The sequence below is a fragment of the Cryptomeria japonica genome, chromosome 6, assembly GCF_030272615.1.
Source record: "Cryptomeria japonica chromosome 6, Sugi_1.0, whole genome shotgun sequence".
Lineage (NCBI taxonomy): Eukaryota > Viridiplantae > Streptophyta > Pinopsida > Cupressales > Cupressaceae > Cryptomeria > Cryptomeria japonica.
In genome coordinates this window covers 477,519,597-477,540,737 of record NC_081410.1, presented here as the reverse complement: position 1 = coordinate 477,540,737, position 21,141 = coordinate 477,519,597, and the positions used below count along the sequence as shown (strand labels likewise).

General features: G+C 36.0%; 1 protein-coding gene across 2 annotated transcripts in view; it reads right to left on the bottom strand.

Annotated features, from left to right (window-relative positions):
* LOC131051006 (mitogen-activated protein kinase 15) overlaps positions 1-21,141 on the bottom strand; it is a 121,774-nt gene that overhangs the window by 80,162 nt on the left and 20,471 nt on the right. For both annotated transcript variants that reach the window (XM_057985336.2, XM_057985337.2), the window contains exons 2-4: positions 8,240-8,648; positions 7,319-7,446; positions 7,123-7,182 (exon numbers count right to left, since the gene is read on the bottom strand). In XM_057985336.2, coding sequence (XP_057841319.2) covers positions 7,123-7,182; positions 7,319-7,446; positions 8,240-8,648 — 597 coding nt within the window. The remainder of the gene's footprint in view (positions 1-7,122; positions 7,183-7,318; positions 7,447-8,239; positions 8,649-21,141) is intronic.

Sequence of the window (21,141 nt, the reverse complement as noted above, 5' to 3'; positions counted from 1 at the left end):
ATATGCTGAAAATAGCACTTCAACATGCGTAAGTGGACAAGGCCGCCTAGCTTCCATTTTTCAGCTCACGAGACTTTGAACCCTATCTATGAGCCATGATAGTGCACAACAACCAACACTCTCACAAGTTGATTATTGACTACAAGGGTTGCCAAGTGACAGTATCCTTCTAGCCAACAGAATTTACTAGGGTGATATCCTCCAAGGGAGCATCAGTAAGGCAACAGGAAAGATTACACACCAACACAAGGAATCCATTTTGAAGCGATTTTGTTAATCAGACCTTACCCAACAATAGAGGGACAACATTTGGAGTGCAAGCAATAGAGGACTCCGAAAGAATTTCCTTGCCACCCTTGAATGGGAGTGCATTTTAGATTTGATCAAGTGTCGATTGACTAGAGCAAGCAATGCATTTGACATAGTGATATGGATGATCAACTTTATGATCAAGTTAAGAATAGGGAAGGTCAATGATTCGGTAAGTATGTTGTTTGAAAGGATTTGAGAGTTCTTGTGCATTAAGCATAAAGCATTCCATATGATACAGCATGCCATCAAGCTTCTATTGGATGCTATACACACAAGTACCCCCTAATAAGTGGAGAAGATTTCAGCCAGTAGGCCAATTAGACACTTCTTGGCCAACCACATTTTATTGGGCAAACTTACACATACAAGCAATCGAGGAGGAGACAACACAGTTAGGGGTACCACCTGCCAAGAAGAAGAGGAAGCAGAGAGATGATTCAAAGAGTGGAGATGACTACGATCCCATTGAACTATCTTCATCGATGGAGGCGACTACAAAGGAGATATCACTTGCAGAAAATGCCTATTCCCAAGTGGATGTTGAGGAGGACATCCCTATGCATAATGCTTCGTTACCACCATCGGTCGTAGTCCCACCACCACCACTAGCAACAATACCACTATCGGCCATAGTTCCATAACCCATCACAATGCCAACCTTCAATTGAAGACACTATGGTTACTGAAGAAGCCACCAAGATTGATGATTGGCTTGGCATGTTGGGTTTACCAATGGATGTACCCCCACCAAGGCTCTTGACCAAGGGACTTAAGCCACAAGAGACAAAGGTTGCCGCCCTGGTAGTTGACACTCAATCCGGCCCTTCAGAGCCCTCACAATCAATCCAAACACCTTTGAAGATTGTCAAAGAGGTGACACCAGAGATGGTCCCATAGCCACCTTCAAAGGTTGTCATGGAGACGATACGAAAGACAGACTCGTGACCACCTTTGGGGGGCCCATAGCTACCTTAGGCTGACCCCTCAAGAGAGGAGGGGTCAAGTGAGGATGAGTCGGAGGGGATTTCTATTGAGACTAGTTGACTAGATGCTGAGGACCCCCTTGGCACAATACAATGTTACCTCGTAGAGATTTATTCTATGGCCAATGAACCAATGTATTTTAATTTAATGTCAATTGCAAGGCCACCTAATTGTATATCGGTCCTAAGGAGGTTAATAAGGCATAATACCAAGTTGTGGTTGATGCCACCCTTTTACATCAAGATATCCCTATAAAAGGATGGCAAATAAGTAGAAAGAAGTTAGTAGAGCAAGAGATAAAGCAAATTCAAGATCAAACATTAGAAAGGGCCATGAATCTTGGCATAAATTTGTCTTGATACAATCATATTGTACATGGATCTATTGTAACTTCTATCATATTGTACATGGATCCATAAATGTTTTGTTTACATCAACATTTCAGATCACACTCTATGATCCATCTTCTGGATGAAAGAAAATGATTATAGGAATGTAGAAGTGGTCATAAATAAAAAGTCAAACGATGCCAAGGATGATATACAAACCTACAAAGAAGGAAGAGGATGGGAACTAATTCAGTAGATAAATGATTAAGAGAAGAAAAAGACCTAGGAAGCTTGTCAACATGGATTTGAAAGGTTAATGGTGATTAATTCTAAAACTACTTATTGAGTATTCAAAAACAAAATAATAAATAACATAATAATTAAGTTAAAAACTAAAAGTAATATTAATTTATTTTTGAATTTTTCATAATTGCTATACTAGTTATAAGGTTTTTTTTGCTTCATATACCTAGGTTGGGTACCCAAGGGCTGCAAACCACCAAAGAAAGTTGTCACAACATGGATTTTGGTAAACCAAAGTTCACCAAATTCAAACTAATTCCCAACAGATTATCCTACTAAACAACCTCATCAATAATGCAAAAAACCAAAATTTCTCATCTTGATCCTAGCAAATTAAAGAAAACTTTCTTAACTTCACTAAAGTGTCGGAGAGTTCTTTAAATTGGAAGATCTAGGGAATATTTGATGCCTATTTTAAGAAGAATCCTTCTTCCTTTTAACCTCAATCCATTGTTCCTTTTAAGTGTTTAAGGTTTTATTCTTAGAGACTATCGAAGGCATTGTCTCCCCTCAAAGAGTCTCCCTCACATGAATTGATTTTTTCATCATGCTTAAACGAATCCATTGCCTTCAATCCTTTTTTTACCAACCTCAAAAATAGGTGAAGCCTTATTCAAAGAAAGATCAGGGGCACCTTGAGCATTTGGCACCATTGAAAAGGAGGCAAAAGCTTCTAGATGAGAATCCATGAATTCTTGAAATATAGAAGAGGAGGCAGAAACATCACCAACCAATTCATTTCTATCAATTAAATGATGGTGAGGTTCTAGACTAGCCCACCAAATGAGTTTAAAGGGATCCTTCAAACCTTTAGAATCAAGGTTAGTTCCTAGTTTTTCATAACATTTCAACTACATTGAGAACCAATATGACCACAAGCATAACATCTTCTACATTTGAAGGTGACTTTCTCATAATTTCAAATTTGTCTCCGATATTTATCACCAATCTTAAGAATAATTTCTTCGAGATATACCTTCAAAAGACCCATTTCTATGGTCAGTCAAAGTGGTACAAGTATTATCGTTTGCCTATTCTACAATCCTTACAAACTTATCAAGGGCATCCCCAATAGCTATCAAGCCAAAAGGTCATTAATATCACAATGACACATATGGAAATCTAACCCAAATATATGTAATGCAGGAGTCCTTACGAGGATCAAAGAAAGGAGAGCAAGGTTTGATACACAAAAGATTCTCTTTTGTTTCTCATGGACATGAGTACAAAATAAACCCCTACCCTTACCAAATTCAAACTCAAGGATAAAATAACCTTCGGCACATGGATAAATATATATATCTCTCCAAGGATTTTTCCCAGCCCACAAAATGATTTTAAGAGGAGTCTTAAAACCTTTAGAATCAAGGTCAGATCCTAATTTTTCATAACATTTTAACTACATTGAGAAGCAATATGACCACAAGCATAATATCTTCTACATCTGAAGGTGATTTTCTCATAATTTACAAATTGTCTCCAATATATATCACCAATCTTAAGAAATTTCTTCAAGATATTTCTTCAAGAGCTCCATTTCTATGGTCAATCAAAGTGGTACAAGTTTTATTGTTTGCCTAATCTACAATCCTCACAAACTTATCAAGGGCATCCCCAATAGCTATCAAACCAAAAGGTCATTAACATTCCAAAGAAAATATGGCAATCAAACCCAAATATATGCAATGCAAGAATCCTTACGTTATCAAAGAAGGAGAGCAAGGTTTTCATACACTTTCATAACCCATGGGCATAAGTGCAAAATAAATCCTCTACCCTTACCAAATTCAAACTCAAGGATAAAATAACCTTTGGCACATGGATATATATACATCTCACTCTCCAAGGATGCTTTCTAGGACATGGATATCCACTCATGAAGATCAACTATTTTGGGCCAAACATTGGGGATTTTGCAGCTAAAAATACTCCTCCGCCACACTTGAATACATTATAACTTCTAGAGAATGAGAATCTCATTTCACTACCAAATCTTTGCCAATTTTTTTAGATTTCAAATTGGAATACTTAGTGTCGTGCCCTACAACGAGGAGCACATCTTAAAAAAAAGGAGGCTTTAGTGGTTGCACCACTATTGATAGAGCAAGAAAAATATTGGTTGAATCCCAATCTGTTTTCCAACTTGGTCAAGGGGGAAGGGTCACAAGTTGAAAACTATGTCCCCACTAGGAAGCCTATATAGCCCATAGACAACGGTGGAATTTGGAGAAGGGCAAACAAGACAGAAAGAACCTTGCAAGATAAATCCTTCTTAATGCCTATGAAAGCCTCCTTCAATGGAGCCAAATCCCCTACATCACTAGTATTCCAAGACATGGCTGTGAAAGCTTCCCACTACCCACACAACCAAGGAGCTAGGATATTTATTATTAAGAGTGAAAACCCCTTCAGGCGCCAATGAATGTCTCAATCCCTTCAAAATGATGAAATCCACAAGGGAGGTAGGTCATTGAGAAGAAGCGAATTGTTTTTGCATGCCAACAAAGGGAGACATTGTAGTGGATATAAGATTTAACTTTATACTGTTATTCGATCACAATGAGAGTTTAAATTATTAAAATTATGTACAATAATTATTTCAAAATTTATTAATTATAGTAAAAAATTATATTGAAAAAAATTATGAGTAATCCTCTCAATGTGTCAACAAATTAAGTATCCCTAAATTTGTTAAATTTAAGATCAGATTAGGAGAAAGCAGATATAAGATAATTCAAACACCTCCAACTTGAAGGTGAAAAACCCAGCAATAAATGTTTCTTATTATATTTACAAGTTGTCTTTACAATAGGTTCGCTTCACTCCTTGAAGCTAGACTCAAACACTTGATAACACAACCCGATCTGAAAGTGTTGATTGATGATCACAATACAAACCACGAATTGCAGAAGATATGTTCGATCTGCTGGAGATAGTATTCAATCTGCTTGTGTGTATCCAAACTGCTATGAATGGTATTTGATCTGCTGTAGATGGATATCAAACTGCTGAAGGTAAACACGGACAGCTGTAGATGATTCGATCTGCTTCACTATGTATTCATTCGATGCTTATGGAGAGAGGGAGACAAACTATATATATATCCATACATGTGTGCATCCAACCAACACGTCTATTCCAAGCAACATGACTTATACCAAAAGTCGGCTCTACTCCAATCATCACGACTTCTCCAAGGATCGAGTTAATGCCAAATAACACGTCTTCATTAAGGGTCGGGTTTATTTGCAAACAAGACAATCTTCCCAAAGGTGGCGAACTTAACAAGTAGTTATATTTCCTTAACAAAGCGTTTTATCTATTTGCAAATATAAATGTGTAAAGTCGGCATCATATGTTTAATGAATTGGTTTATATAAAATATAAATGTCTAAGGCTGATTAGGCCAATTAGACATTTATGTAGTCTATGTCGGCCTGAAGGAATCCGACCATAGCTACATTATCATTAACAAAATTGTGCCTATTTAAGTAGAATAAATAATGTTGTTTACAAAACTAAATAGTAATACTAAACTTTAATACAATGATTGGTTGATAATTAAAATATAAATTTTATTATGTTGGAAATTGTAGATGGAAAAGATTGGTTAAGCTTCAAAAGCAACTTGTGGTATTTGGTTTCCACCTGTTGGAAAGGATGCTTCTATAAAGTGCATGTGAAAATATCTAACATTACAAGTAAATGAGAGAAAAACACATGAAGAACCACATCATTGTCTAGTAACTCTAATTTGATGGAGAGGCAATGAAATCAGAAAATGGTCAATGTGTTGTTGAACAAAGCATCCAGATGCCTGATGAAGATGCAACCAAAGTTCCAATAACTCCTCTTTATACCTGAGGGAGTAAAAGCACTCTGACTGTCTTTGGTGGGCTGCTTTATCGAGCCTATAAATTTAACATGAGATTGTCACAAGGCAAGAGCAAGATCATTAACATAAATCTCATTGACCGTAATGCATTGTGGCTCATAGAGGGTTTCCTAAGTATTGAAATACACCTCCAAACTACAAATTTAAATATCCACCTTGTCCCTGTTGATTGTATCTTCAAAATGGGCAATGGATATCTCGGTGTCCAGCTTGAAATCAGGTTGGGCAATCAAGATGGGTGACAGCACGGTGTTGGTGGCTTCTTGTTGTCCCCTAAGTTTTTGAAACAAGTTCATCATCAATTGCATGAGCTTGAGTTGAAATTCATTCTATTGCTGGTTGTTGACCATGTAATTTGCGTGCAATGAGCTGGACCATGCCAAGGTCTTCTCACACGTGAGGGTAAATTCTCTTCACTTTTTTTCTTATTTATCATGAAGAAAAAAATATTAGCGAAGCGCTCATAGGCACATGTCCCCTAAGATTTAAGAGAGTGATCTCCTATACAAGAAAAGAGACTTGAATTAGCTTTTAAAAGTACAGAGAAAAAGAAGAAAAACAGGGAAAGCAGGGAAAGCAGGAAAGCACAAGAAGCAGGTGAGAGTGGGAAAAGCATAAAACTGCTACAAGGCATAGGACATTACAGATTCGCTGAAGGTCTACAGGAAATAAATGACCTTTAAACAACAACAGTTTACAAACCACAAGAAGAAATTAGACAGCAGAGTGACAAGGATTGAAGCCTGTGGAAATACTGTCAGTTTTGATCATTTGCAATGTCTAGCAGAACCTGATACTAAGATAATCTTTCTAATTGTTTCAGCAGTATCCCTTGCTCGGTCTACAGAGAGATATAATCCAAGCAAACAAAAACATCAAGCAGCTAAGTGGACCTATTAATCCCTCACCAGAACAGGATCCAAAACCAGCATAATTAGGTCAGCCTACAAGCTGAAAACTTCTGCTCAGGGAAAAATCCATCAGCGGGACATTTATGAGAAGCAAAATCAGAACCCAATATGTCAACAGCGCCCAATTGTCAAACTTTGATACCAATTGATACATGTTGCAGAACCAAAACAAAAAGTAAAGGACACACATAAAGACAGAGATTGCCTCCAAATATGTATGTTTACACTATTCATGCATAAATAAGATATACAATGACAAGCATGTGTACTTGCTGCATAAGGTCAAGCAAAAAGTAGAAAGCAAACCTAGAAGCTTAAGGCCTATTTACATAAATATATGAGAGAGAATCTCATCATTGTAGCCACACAAACGTAGCTTATAGCATACCTTGGAGAAGAAGGATCCACACAATTCAGGAGCCCTATACCATCTTGTAGCAACATAATCCTGAAAACAAGAGAATATATGCCTTAGGTGTAAAGTCAGCATTATACTATCTTGGAAAAGTAATATTGTAATTTACTGAAAAATGCTTCCATGCATAATGCATATTCTAAAAAACAATGCTAATCAAGGACCATACCGTCCAGAAGATTGCTGTGGGTGTATCATTGAAGGCTGCTCTTGCTAAGCCAAAGTCACAAATTTTAAGTTTGCAGTCTGAATTTGCAAGGACATTCTTTGGCTTTAGATCCCGATGAAAGACATTTGCTACACAATCAATATGAAAATGGATTATAAAGTAGTTTAGAAACAAATTAATTCTGGTCACCACATTTGTGGAAAATGTTATTTGGATCCAGAATAACAGAATCTACATCATAATCATGTTTTTGTACAGGATTGTGAATGGCAGTACTAAAACAACCAGATAACACCTGAATTTTAAAATGTATGGATGACAATAGAAGTCCAAGATTAAAAGCTCACATACATATATTTCAAATAGTTAAAGGCACATAAAGTAGAAACAATCATGCTACTGTGGATGACTTTTGATGTTAGATACACCCCATCAGTTATCTAATTAAAATTTTAATCAAATCAAAGTCAAGAAATGGATGAAGATACCAGGTTAATATAACCTTACCAGTGCATGTTACGCTTTAATTAGCCTTTGAACACACAGGTTTCAGTTGCAAGCTCGATCAGATTGCTAAAAAACAAAGTCAGGTACAAATCTATGAACTCACTGAGGAATTTATATTTGCATTTGTCTCTCAAGAAAACACAGAGAAACAAAGTTGATGTGGAACGCACATATGAACTTTGGATTGGGTGCATAACTTTTAAGAAAGAACAAACTGACTGGCAAACTAATGGGGAATAGGTATAAAACTTTATAAGACATTGATACAAAACACAATATTTGTTCTGAGAAGAAATTCAGTATGTACAGACAAAATCGAATGAGGACAACTGAATTTAATAGATCCTATGTATAAACTTTTCCCTGGACCTTATCAACTTTAACTGCTCAGTGACAAATGGATGATATAATTACCTGTGTGAATGTATTTCAAAGCTCGAAGAAGCTGGTATAAGAAAAATTGATAATGTTCTAGTGTCAAGTCATCATTGGCCTTTATAACTTGGTGTAAGTCGGACTCCATAAGTTCAAATACTACATAAATATCTTTGAATTCCCTTCTAGAGGGTGGTAACATAATGTGCTTGATTTCCACAATATCAGGATGTCGTAAAAGCCTGAGAAGTTTTATCTCGCGAAGGATTCGAGTTGCATCAGACACATGCTCAAAAATGTCATTTATTTTCTTTATTGCCACTTTCTCCCCAGTATGAGTATCGATTGCAGAGCAGACAACACCATAGCTTCCTTTTCCTATGACTTCCTGTATTTTATAACGATTAGCTTCCCCATATTCTGTGAAAAAATCCGCTTCAACGGCAGTCTGCATCAGAATCATAACATATCAATCAGTTCAAAATCTTCCACTTCATTTGTAAGCTGAAGGGAGAAAAAACAGAAAAAGGTTAAAGAGCTTAGCAGTAAAACTAAAAAGTTAATGGGGTAAAACAAAGAATGAAAATTGTACACCGCTATTTTAATCAGAATATGTCATTTAGTAAGGAATCTCAAAAAAGTTAAAAACAAATATGATCAATATTGCTAACAAAAAAATGATGAAACAATTGTTGAACATTCATGTGGCTTACACAATAAGACTAAACTCATACTGCAATTTTCTGTTGAAAAAGAACATAACCCACAACTTAAAATATTTATCATATGTGGCAGGCAAATAATCCCTGCATTTACTCAATAATTTATTCCAGTAAGCCAGATGGGGTTCAAATGGAAGATAGCCAAGTACTGAAGAAATAGATTTAAATCATCCCATGTTCCCAAATAGCTTAGGTTTTCTTAAAAAGGATTCATCATACTAATTTGTTTAAACTTTACCCACGTCAACATATATTTTTACTTTATTTTCCATTTATTGTATACAATCACACATGTAAATAGGATAAAGTTCATACTCATTTTCAGTTTTCCAAGTTCTCTAAATTAGATCAGTTATTTCACTTTAACCTCATTTGTGAATTTGCATATACTGTGTCTTTATTTAACATATGTCAATTTATTGTTTTATGTTTTATCTTCAAGATTTATTCATATCTTCCAACAGGGTTTTCTGTTTATACTAGACATTTGTGTCTAATTCTAAAACTCAAATACAAAAGGATAAGAAAAAGATCATAGCTTTCATTTTTGCAAAGGATGCAATCTCTAGTTCTTCAGACATCATATTGCTAAGAATATTTTTATGCATATTGTAGACACTGAAATCTTTCCAACACTAATTTCATACAATCACCTCCATCTCAATGCCTAACAACATCTATTCATTAAAACAGTTCATCTCACATTAATTAACCCACAAAATAATCCTCACTCCGCTTTATTAAAATTAAATTGATTAAATAATCTTTATTATTTAATTAATTTAAGTAATTCATTTTCCTCAGAAATATTGACAACTAATTTAATAAATCATGATAAATCAAACAAAATAAATCAATCGATTAACTGATTGATCAAAAGGGTTAATAAATCAAATTAGTTAAATGTTTGAGAAAAATAAGTAAATAAAATCCATCAAATCATTAAATTAGTTAATTGACTAATAATGGTAATCATTTATCCTCATCCACTCCACCTTTCATGGGATAAGCTCTCAATCTGAGATCAAATCCTAGCCATTGATCCATAATCCTCAAAGCCCTATAAATTGAGATTAAATCCTTCATTTTACACAATCAAGATCCCAGTTTGAGCAAACAGATGTTGCTGAAACAAGCAACAAACATACATTAAAATCAAGAGCATATTCATATCGCTCTAGCGGAGGTTGTGAGTTGACTTGGAATAAGTAGTTATAAAATCTTTGTTTGTTAATTATTTGTCTTGTTCTGATTTTGCATCCTCACGTTGGCACACCCAGTGGGACTTTATTCTGAGCTGGGACTCTATTCCAAGCTGATCTTTCGTTTGTAGGATGGAATTTTTAGGTTCAAAGCATTTTCCAGAAGGTGGAGATTTTAGGCTTTTTAATCCTTTGTGCTACTGATATTCGAAGTTTGATTCACATTTAGGATTGAATTTACTCGAGTTTAAAGGTTTGAAAGCAAAAGTTTCAGAGTAATTAAAGGCACTAAACTTTTATTTCCTTTAACCCTCCTTTTTAAACTCCTAACTTTTTGATCAGCTTACTCAATAGGATCAGCCTCTACTGTAGCGTCTACATCAGATGTTTGTAATGGTTCCTAGCTTCTTTCCGGTTTGAAGTGTGGTTTGTTTTCTTCCAACAAGGTAGATAGACATTTATGTGTTTGTCACTAATATCTTGGAGTTCAGCTGTACACAGCTAAGTGAGATTTCAAACAATAAATAACAAATGGCATTTTGAACTCTTAGCTCACATTTTTATTTCATTCTTCTTCTTTTTTGCTTTATATTTCAGGCTTTTCACTTATTTCCAAATTTATATGACACATTTTGATAGACTAATCATGTTTTCTTATTGCTTTCTGTAATGTCTCATTTTCTGATCCATTCCAACATTCTTGGAAACTCCAACTTTCTTGGAAAGTGTCATCTTTTTTGGAAAGAAATTTGAATTGTAGCAACAAGTTCCTAGAGCCAAGACGAGCACAACAGTACTTTTCATGTGTGAATCCAACATTTTGGCAGCACTCCAAACTTCTCGAAGAAGTCCATCATCCTTAAATAACGCCAACTTTCTCTGGATTAAAGTCCTATGCACTTAAGGAGCTGGTGGAATTATCAAGACAATTTAATAGGCTTATTTTATTTATTTTTTTGAGACCTTGGAAGATTTAAAAGGGAAAAATTAATTAAATATTAAAATTGTTGAAAAAGAAAAATTAAATGACAGCTCATTTTTTATTATTTGAAAAGGTGTTTTAAGTGTACAAATAAAGTGTCACTAGGCTCAAGGTGCTGAAAAGTATTCATGAGGACACTTTATATTGTTTTATCAAGGAAAATCACCTTTTTCCAAAAAAAGCAATGAAAAAGCAAAAAACATTTTTTAGAAAAGCAATGGAAAAACAAAAAATACATTTTTTGAAAAAGCAATGAAAAAGTATGAAAGCACTTATTCAAAAAAAGGCAATGAAAAAGAAAAAAACAATTCTTTCCTAAAATAACTCTAAAAAGGTTATGAAAGGAGGTTGGGTCTTGAGAATAAGGGTTACTGCTTATTCATTTCATTTGCTCTGGTGAAAAAACATGAGTTATCCCTATTTGCCTAAGAACGAAAACCCTTTGGTGAATCCAATTTTGGAGAGGAATACTCTTTCCAATTTGGATGAAATCACCATTGTGCTAAATGTTAAGTCTTTCCAATTTGTTGTTGATAATGAATATTTGTTGTGTGTTTTAAGAGATTTTGGTATGCAAGTTTCATTGGTGTTTACTGTCCTAAGTCTGGTTTGAATTTAGGAGTAACTTTCATGTTATGTTTTTGGCTACAGCAATAATTACAATCATTTCAAAGAGATTTTTGTCTTCATATTGGGTTGTACAGCAGTGTGGTTATCCTACAGTTAAATAGTTGTTATACAGTGATTTGGGGTATTAAGTATGGTGGATTGAAGGCATTTTTCAGACCCAAACAGTCCAATATCACAGTTATGAGTAATGTTCAATGAATGTGGAAGTCTACAATCAAAATTCTACATCATCCTTCTGCCCTCTTTGGTAATGCACTTTAGTTGATTGAAGGCATTTTTCAGACCCAAAAAGTCCAATATCACAGTTATGAGTAATGTTCAATGAATGTGGAAGTCTACAATCAAAATTCTACATCATCCTTCTGCCCTCTTTGGTAATGCACTTTAGTTTATTGAGTCCACATGAATGGTATAACATCAACCTATGATTTTATGAGTTAACTTATGTATATGCAGAAATCTATTCATTACTTTGAATAACATAATTAGTGTGTGCAACTAGTTTCTCTTATCAATATCATTCTCAATTGTACCTAGTGCATTCCATGCTCATATTATTGTAACTTTGGATAGTAGTACCACAAGGGTTGTGCATTTCATGATCAATATATTGTAAAACCAAATGGTATACCACCAATTAATGCATTTATCATTGAAAATCTTGGTCAATTATTGCTAAACCCCTCTGCTTTTCAAGCCCATTTTGGCATTGATTGGATCCACATGTAATCAGCCATTTTTGCTTGATCATATTCCGTTGTAATCTGCCTATAGCTTTGCATTCTCTACACATGCTTGTCCGCCAAAGCGGTGTTGATTTGGGTCAGCTTTGCCACCTACATGCTTTGGTTTTCTTGCCATCCTTACATTTCAGCAATGCATTCATCTTGATAGAGTGTGTGTTGTGCAAACACCATATGCTCTCACCTTGCCCACACTAAGAACTTCGTGATTAGAAAATGCAGACTTGTATTTGCATTTTCTATATTGAAAAATTAAAAAAAATTGGTGTGGCATTACTACACATTTAGATTCCATTAAGGCGTTTTAATCAAAAATTCACATTTTTTTCTTGTTAGGGTATTCCCAAGGGCATTTCGATGAATTGCTATGCATTTTTCCTTAAACATCATTCTTTTGAGGCATTATGATGAATTTTCTGCTCATCATGCTCATTTCACAATTGTTTCAGGGATTTTGGCTCATATCTACAAGTTTTGTTAGTCTTCAAGTTTTCCTACAGCATTTTACTCAGTATTTCGCATTTTTTACCATTCCTAATCAAAACACTTTAATGGATGTTTATACATGATCCAAAGCTTCCATCTAAGCATAGGTGTTAAGGCATGAATGTTTTTCTCTGTTCATGAAATGCATCTTGTATAATCTGATTCATATCACTTTATCCATAGCCTTTAAGTATAAGAATATGACATTGACTAAAAACTGAACCATCTCCCAAGTTATCATTTTGTATGTAATTTTCATTGCTTTTGCTTATTAGTGCATGCTGAACTATTGATGTAGTTTCTTCTGAATCTATAGTTATTTTATTCACCATCCCAAAACATTCAGCCTCTTGAGTCAATAACCTATCAAAATTGTTTGTCCAATATGGTAGAGAATTCAAACTCTATATGCCGAAAGTTTAGTTCAAGTTGTTTTATGTATCATGCATGTTGACTATCTCCTTGTCCATTGTGAATTTTGTTTTAGTTATTTATTGCTGAATCTAATGTGGCAAACCTTTAAAAAATTAAAAATTAAAAAGTTTAAAATTTTGAAAATTGGACAAACTAAAAAAAATTGTCTAACATTTCACTTTTTTTTATTTGAGCTCGTCATGTTTTGTGCAAGTCCTTTTCTTTTTCCTTTTTGTAAGTAGAATTTGAAGACTTTTTCATAAGAATACTGACAATTTTCATCTACAAGATGGAGTTTGAAGAATCCCTTTTTGCAAACTACTAACAATCTTTGTGCAGGTTCAATAGTCAAACACATAAATTTCAAAGAATATTGACAATTTTCATCTACAAGATGGAGTTTGAAGAATCCCTTTTTGCAAACTACTAACAATCTTTGTGCCGGTTCAATAGTCAAACACATAAATTTCAAACCAAAATCTCATTTTTTTTTGGTTAATTTAGAACGAATCTTTCACACTTTATTTTGGTGCTCCAGTTGAACATATTTGTTGTGTTTTCTTTGGCTAGATTAGTGTGCTTTTTTAGTGATTGGATTCATGTATGCTCTCCTCTTGTTCTTTTTAGGTGATCTTGAGGATCAAATGTGATCTAATTCACTCTTTTTTAAATTTTTTAATTTTTAGCCAGCCAATACTAGGATTTCATGACCTAATAGAACAACCCAGACCCTCATGTTTTGGCAGGGTATATAAATTTTGGGAAGAATCAAAAGACTCGCCCAATGGAAGGGAGATTTGTCATTCTGGACTAAGCAATTGAGTTCTTGCCAGTATTATCACTATGGTTGTGTAGACTATCATTACATCATCATTTGATTCTCCATTCCAATGGGTGTCATACAATGATGAATATCCATGTTGCTTCTTCCCTCACAGCCTAGGGGGACAAGTTAAAACAAATTTTGTACAATGTCAAGCATGAACAAATGATGCTCAATCTCTGCAATGCAAAACAAAAGTATGACAAGGTTTTTTCTACTTTCCTTGAATGATGTCAAAGCCTAGCTACTAGGTTTACGTGTCCTATACCTCAAAAGCACCTTGTGTATGTTTTTTGTTATGAGACTTAATGCTGAAATGGCCTTGCATTTGCACATCAAAAGCAACTTGTGCATGTTTTTGTTATGAACCTTAATGCTGAAATGGCCTTCCATTTGCAAATCCACTTTATGTCTACCTTTGATGAGATCATCAAAAAGGGTGTTCAAATTGAGAAGGCATTACTCGCTAAGGGTTCAATCAAAATTTTCACCAAAGATTACAACCACCAAAGTGAAAAGCCCAAAACCTCAAAAGTTTTCCCTTAGTGATGCCTTCACCAGAAAACCTCACAAGGGCAAATTGTAGTCTAGCAGACAATTAATTACTTAGCTTGCAAACAAGTGTCAACCATTCACTCATCTTCTCAAAAAGCATATAAAAAATTCAATTGGGGATTTGTGTGAAAAATCTTTTGATAGCATTAGACAATAACTTGCCAACCGACCAATGCTTATATGACCTAAAGTTGATCGACCACTACTCCTATATGTTGACGTGGCTAAGTCGCATTGCTACAACTCTATCCGGCCAACGCAGAATAAAATAATCTCACCGAGTATCCTATCCTCTCTTGTATAAGGAAGCCCTAATGCTATTTGGTTTGATCATGTGGGGACAACCTCAAGGTTCCAAATGTCAGTTCTTGACTGCGGGATAACTCAACAGTCGATGTGTTTTGCTGGGAGTACAAGGGGACTTACGTTTTACAACAAGTTGGTCTGCTGCGATTCTCGAACTGGGAAATAAAAGAAAAAGAGAAGGGTTAAGAGACCTAAGATTAGCCAAGCTGGTATGCGGGTAGACAAATTCAACATAAACAATCCCTGATTGGCCAGAATAGCTCACAACCTCGCAGGAACGGTGCAATCATCAAGGGGACTTGGAAGATTTTCAGACTGCAGGAGCATGGCTAAGCACCCAATTCTAGCGCAGCTCAGACAGACACCTATAATTGAACTAAGCACAATTTAAAGGCTCAAGCTAACCATACACAAGGATACACAATCAGCATATCCTCAATGGTATGAGCCTAAATCCATCAGATACCTGCACACCCAAAAAAGAAAGATCTATCTAAATTGCTGAAGGAAACCATGCAAACAGAAGAATACAAAGACAATAAACACCATATTTCAATGTTCATATATTTGCTTCAGCTTCCATTTCAACAATTTCTGCAACATCTCTATGCTACTACTAAAATTTAACCATCTACAAAACACTAACCTATTCTAACTGAAATCTAGCAGCCTAACTGCATAAAAATCTAACAATAATCTAACTAGAGTCTAACCCTATACAAAAGAAAGGCCTCTGCCTTTTATAGATTTTACAATTCGAACCACTGGCCAGGATGGACTACATCCAAGGGTTGCAATCTGCCTTCCAGAAGTTGGCAGCTTTAACCCATGCCCACTCAATTCTCAGCTATCCACCCAACCACTATCTCAAGTTCTCAACTACCTATCATTGTTTGGCTTCAATTTGGGTCTATCCGGTAGTTGGAAATAACTGATCTGTGTTCCACTTTGAATTTATTAGGTAGGGCCCTGTTGATGTGTATTTTGTACACAATCAAACACAGAATAAAATACCCAAGGGTACCTTATCCTCTCTTGAATAAAGCCTCTGACTGCTGAAGATGTCGCGAAAAGGATCAATCGGGATGACTTCAAGGTTCTTGTATGTAGGGTCTCTACGTGTGGATAAGCTATCTGTGGTATGATGTTATTTGCTGGAATCACAAGGGGACTTACATTTGATGACTGAACTTCCTGATTTGCTTTGAATATTGCTGGAACACAGGATTTTACTAGCTTTGACTTGAAAAAGGAAAAAAGATGAGGGCGAGGAAAGAATCTAATCCTAATACTAAGGAATGTAGGAGCAATGATTGATCTTTGATGAAATTCTAACTAAATCTTGTTTTGACATCCCAGGACCATCTCCACAAGGTTAGTGCGATCTTCGAAGGAAAGCTTTATGATGTTCAAATCATCACTGCAGGCATAGACACCATCAGGTTGATGCATATCAATGAAGAAGCGACAATTGAAGTTAAGCTTAAGCTGAATGATTCCAGTTGACTACACAAGGCAAGTCTGCAATCAACAAACTGCTAGTAGTATGGATATACGAATTCCACCATCAATCAAGCACATTTCTTCCACTCATCTAATAACATGAAATCAAATACGAGAAGTATAGAGACCATGCAAATTGTCGAATCGACCCATAAATTTCACCATTTCTTCAATGAAGTTACAAGTCTTTTACAACAACATCTTGGCAACAATCTTTGCCTTCTCTCTCTACTCTACTCTAATTGCTATTCTAATCACCTTCTAACTACTCTCTATTCACTAACTCCTTTCTATTGCTTTCTAACTATATTCTAACTGCTGCCTTTACAAAATGAAATGCCAGGGCTTATAGAGTGCCCTCAATACAATTCGATGGCTTAGATCAATTCAAGATCAATGGCCAAGATTCAACAATGAAAACCCTAATTAGGGTTTGTTACAACCATTACATAACATTTAATGCTTGACCAATGATAAAATTGTATTGCTTGGACACATGTCCTCTCTAGAAAATTCCACCAATGGATAGCTGGGGTAGGTACATCGGAGTTTGTGCCACCTTCCATGAGTTAGGTACATTGAATCTGAAAATGTTGAGGTGGACCACACTGACTGGAGAAGTGATGACTAGGATGCCACCTCGTCTGACACTTGTAACTTAGTAAATATTCAACTTGATGTTGTTGAGAAGCTAGCTTTAATTAATTCATCTGGAACTATCTGCTTCTTCAACGAACCCTTGTTCTAACTTCTTGTGTCCTTGATGTGCAGGATGATTGATGTACCTCGCCTAGGAATACTGGATTGGAGAAGTCGCCCTTGATGACGTTAGTCCAAAGAAGGCCGTCCTTGTCGATGCTAGGCTGGAGGAGGTCGCCCTTGTCCTTGCTTGATCGTCCTTGATGAGAACCTGCCGACTTGTAGATCCTCCGGGCTTTGGAGTCGCCATCTTGATACCTACACAACATTTCAAAATTAGTAATATATCTTGAAATCTAAAAATTAAACTTTAAAAGGAAGACTCAAGATTTTAATTAGGAAACTTCATGATAAATCTTGAGTTATCATTTCCTAATTAACTACGCAATTTTCAAAACTTGAAGTTCAAAATTCAAAATTTCAACATTGGGACTAGGATGATCTCGCCATACCTCCACTTGAGAATTAATTCTAAAAAATGATGCAAAAATAAGGTGAATTTGCTAGGCAAAAGGTAGATCAAGACTCCCTTTAGCAAAATGCGCCTCCTTTAGCTTCGAAAAGAACTCCACCTTCCTCTTCAAAAATCTGGAAATTCGTCTTCAAATACCTTCAAAACATCTGGAATTTATCCTCCAATCTAGCAAGAAATTCTCCTCTCCAATAGCTTTCAAGATGAATTTCGCCCTCTACTAGCTTCTCCACACTTAGTAGAAATTCGCTCCACTCCTCTGGATTTCGCTCCTCAAATTGCTCTCCAATTTCACACTTGAAAGGATGATTGAATGATTTGAATTGTGAAACAACACCTCCAATATATAGAGCGCTCACCTTCTACATCTCTCCATAGGCCGACTTGGCAAAATAGGCCAAAAAATAAATAAATTTGCAAAAACAAGAGGCCAACCTAATAAAATAATAAAACATGATACCTCAAGCGCCCCATTTTCAATTTTAATTTAATAAAAATTAATTTTAAATGCCTTCACAATAAAAGTTCGATTTTTTTAAGGCCTAAAATCAATTTATTAAATGCCAATTTAATTTAATTTTTTCAAATATTTCGAAGTTGATGATTTTGGCATTTCATGCGATTTGGAGGATATTAACGCCCAAGTAGAAAATAGTAAATGCCAATAACTTCGCTCTGGTCCCTTGGAGAGGGACAGGAGCGCCTTTTCACTTTTGTCCTCAATCCTTCATTTTTTAATTGCCAATTCACGTTGTGGGGCTAGCAATGATCCCTTTCGTCCCTTCAGTGCATGTTCAACTCATTTTTTTCAAGGCAAAATTGATGTTCTAGAGATTTTCGCCCTGGTCCTTCAGTGAGGGACAGGAGCGCCTTTTGCATTTGGCCTAGGATCATCAAGTTTTTGGAGTCAAACCTATGTTCATCATGATTTAGAAGACCTTTCCAATCTTGCTCAACTTTGCCTTAGCATAATCTCGGAGGGAAATTGTTGATTTTATAAAAATCGCCCTGGTCCTTTAGTGAGGGACAAGAGCGCCTTTTGCATCCATTGCGCAAATTCTTGATCATATCAACCTCAAGGCATTTTAAACATCATTTCAAATTCGCGCCTTGGCTTAGATTTGTCCAAACTTGGCGAGAAGGACTGGATATTAGGTTTTTCGCCCTGGTCCCTTGGAGAGGGACAGGAGCGATTTTGCAAATCCAAGCTTATCTGTCCTTTGTTAGCCTTCCAAATTATATTCAATGGATAAATCATGTTTTCCTTGGTCTCTTCAAATCATAAAATTGTCTTGATCCTGCAAGAACAGTGCAAATTTGAAATTCAAGCTCCGGTCCTTCAGTGAGGGACAGGAGCGAATTTTGTCTTCTAGGCCAAAATGCTTCACTTTTCACCATGAAATGTCTTGGCTAAGGAAGATATCATCTTGTTACACGCCATGAATAAGAGTTCAAGTCTAAGAAAGGTCTAAAAATGTGTATATAAAGAAAATCGCTCTGGTCCCTTGGTGAGGGACAGGAGCGCTTTTACCTTTGTAGACAAAAACTCCATCATTTCATTGTCTTTGATCAAGTCTAGATGCTCTATCATGCTCATTTCGTCCTTCACCATGCCTTTGATGTTTCAATCTGACCAAACAAGGCCAGGAATGACTCAAATAAGCCCCTTTCGCCCTGGTCCCTTGGTGAGGGACAGGAGCGCTTTGCCTTGGTCCCTTGGAGAGGGATAGGAGCGAAATTCGCTCTGGATCCTCAGTGAAGGACAGGAGCGAAATTTGACTTTTTGAACTCTCTATCAGGATAATTTTTATGGAATATAACATTTAAGTATAAGAAACTTATACTTTAAGTTATATTCCATATATACTTTCAGGATGTTTGAGAGTGGTTTCAGACCTCCAGGAGTTATATTGCAAAATCTAGTTTTTTTGAGGTTTTTCAGTTTCCAAACTTAGTCAAATTTCAGGATCAGGACATTCCAGACTTAGACAAATTTGAGGATCAGGACTTTCAAACTTAGCCAAATTTTCAGGATCAGGACTTCACTCCAGCAGGACCTGCTATCCTATTGATCTCCCCGACAGCACTCAAAAATGCAAAAGCCAACTGACAAAACCCTAAAAGACCTAAAAAAAAAAACCCTAAAAAGCAAAAAACAGGGGTCCCCATTTGCAATGGGGCGATGTGTGAAAACGTCACAACAGGCCCATAGGCAGTTCTTTTACAATAAACAACTTCAATTTTCAAAAACTAAATTTCTGGAATATCTTTTAGCTGTGCATTTCTGAGAATGCATACTTGCTGCAATCTGAATGTTCTTCGGTCTTTGGTCTCGGTGGTGGACTTCAACTTGAGGTCCGACGGCATGCTTCCCAATGTCTGGTTCCGAACTCACGCTCCTACATCCTCTTCTCCAGCTTCTAGCGCTTGGCTTTGATCTTGTGTTAAGTCGTCACTCTATCTCCTTGGCGTTTCAAGCTTTCTCCTGATTCATTCCGATGACGTCCTACAAACAATCAATTTCACTTTAATAAATCAATTTGAAAAATTAATTAAATTAATTTAACAAACATTAAATTTTACGCGATGTCAAGCTTCGTCTCGGTGGAGTTTGGGCTTGAGAAGGTCTTTGTGAAATGTATTTTTTAAATGCTTCTCGTGAAATTTGGGCCTTCGTCTTGATTCGCTCTCCAACTTAGACAAAATTCAGGCCTGAGAGGTAAACTGCGAGATGTTTCTAAATTTATAAAATGTCTTCGCCTTCACTTTCGGCCAACTACTCCATTTTGAGAGATTTTCGCCAAAACCACCCTTTGCAAGAAATTCAGGCCTTTGGAAGGAATTGCGCGATTTAGAACTTCTATTGTTTGCCCTCTACAAAATGATTAAAATCACCGACTTTCTTATACGCCTATGCTGAGTCCACGTTAGGAAAGAACTCGGTCAAAATTGGAAGATGGTGCGATTTATATTTTGAAAGAACTTTGGCTATTTCGCCCTTCTTTCGCGATCTTGAATTTAACCTTTTAAAAGTTAAAATGCCCCTCTAAAATGAAATTCGGACTCTTGGGCGAATTGAAACCATTTTGCCACTTTTCGGCTTACAAGCTGATTTTGGGAGATTTGGCCAACTTCGGCCAGAATGGTCAAAATGCGAAATTTGTGTTGGAGAGCGATTTTACAAACTTTTGTTGCTTGCTTCCTTTTCGGCCTAAAACAATGTTATGTGAGTTTTAGCCGTTCTCCATCTATTTCGGCTTATGAGCCCATTTTGTGCGATTTTATACTTATTGATTTTCAGCCTAAAATGGGAAATAATGCAGTTTTGAATGTGGAGTTTTGATTTTCGGCCTAGAAAGAGTGTTTGTGCAATTTTCAAACTTGGTTCAAATGCCCTTTAACAA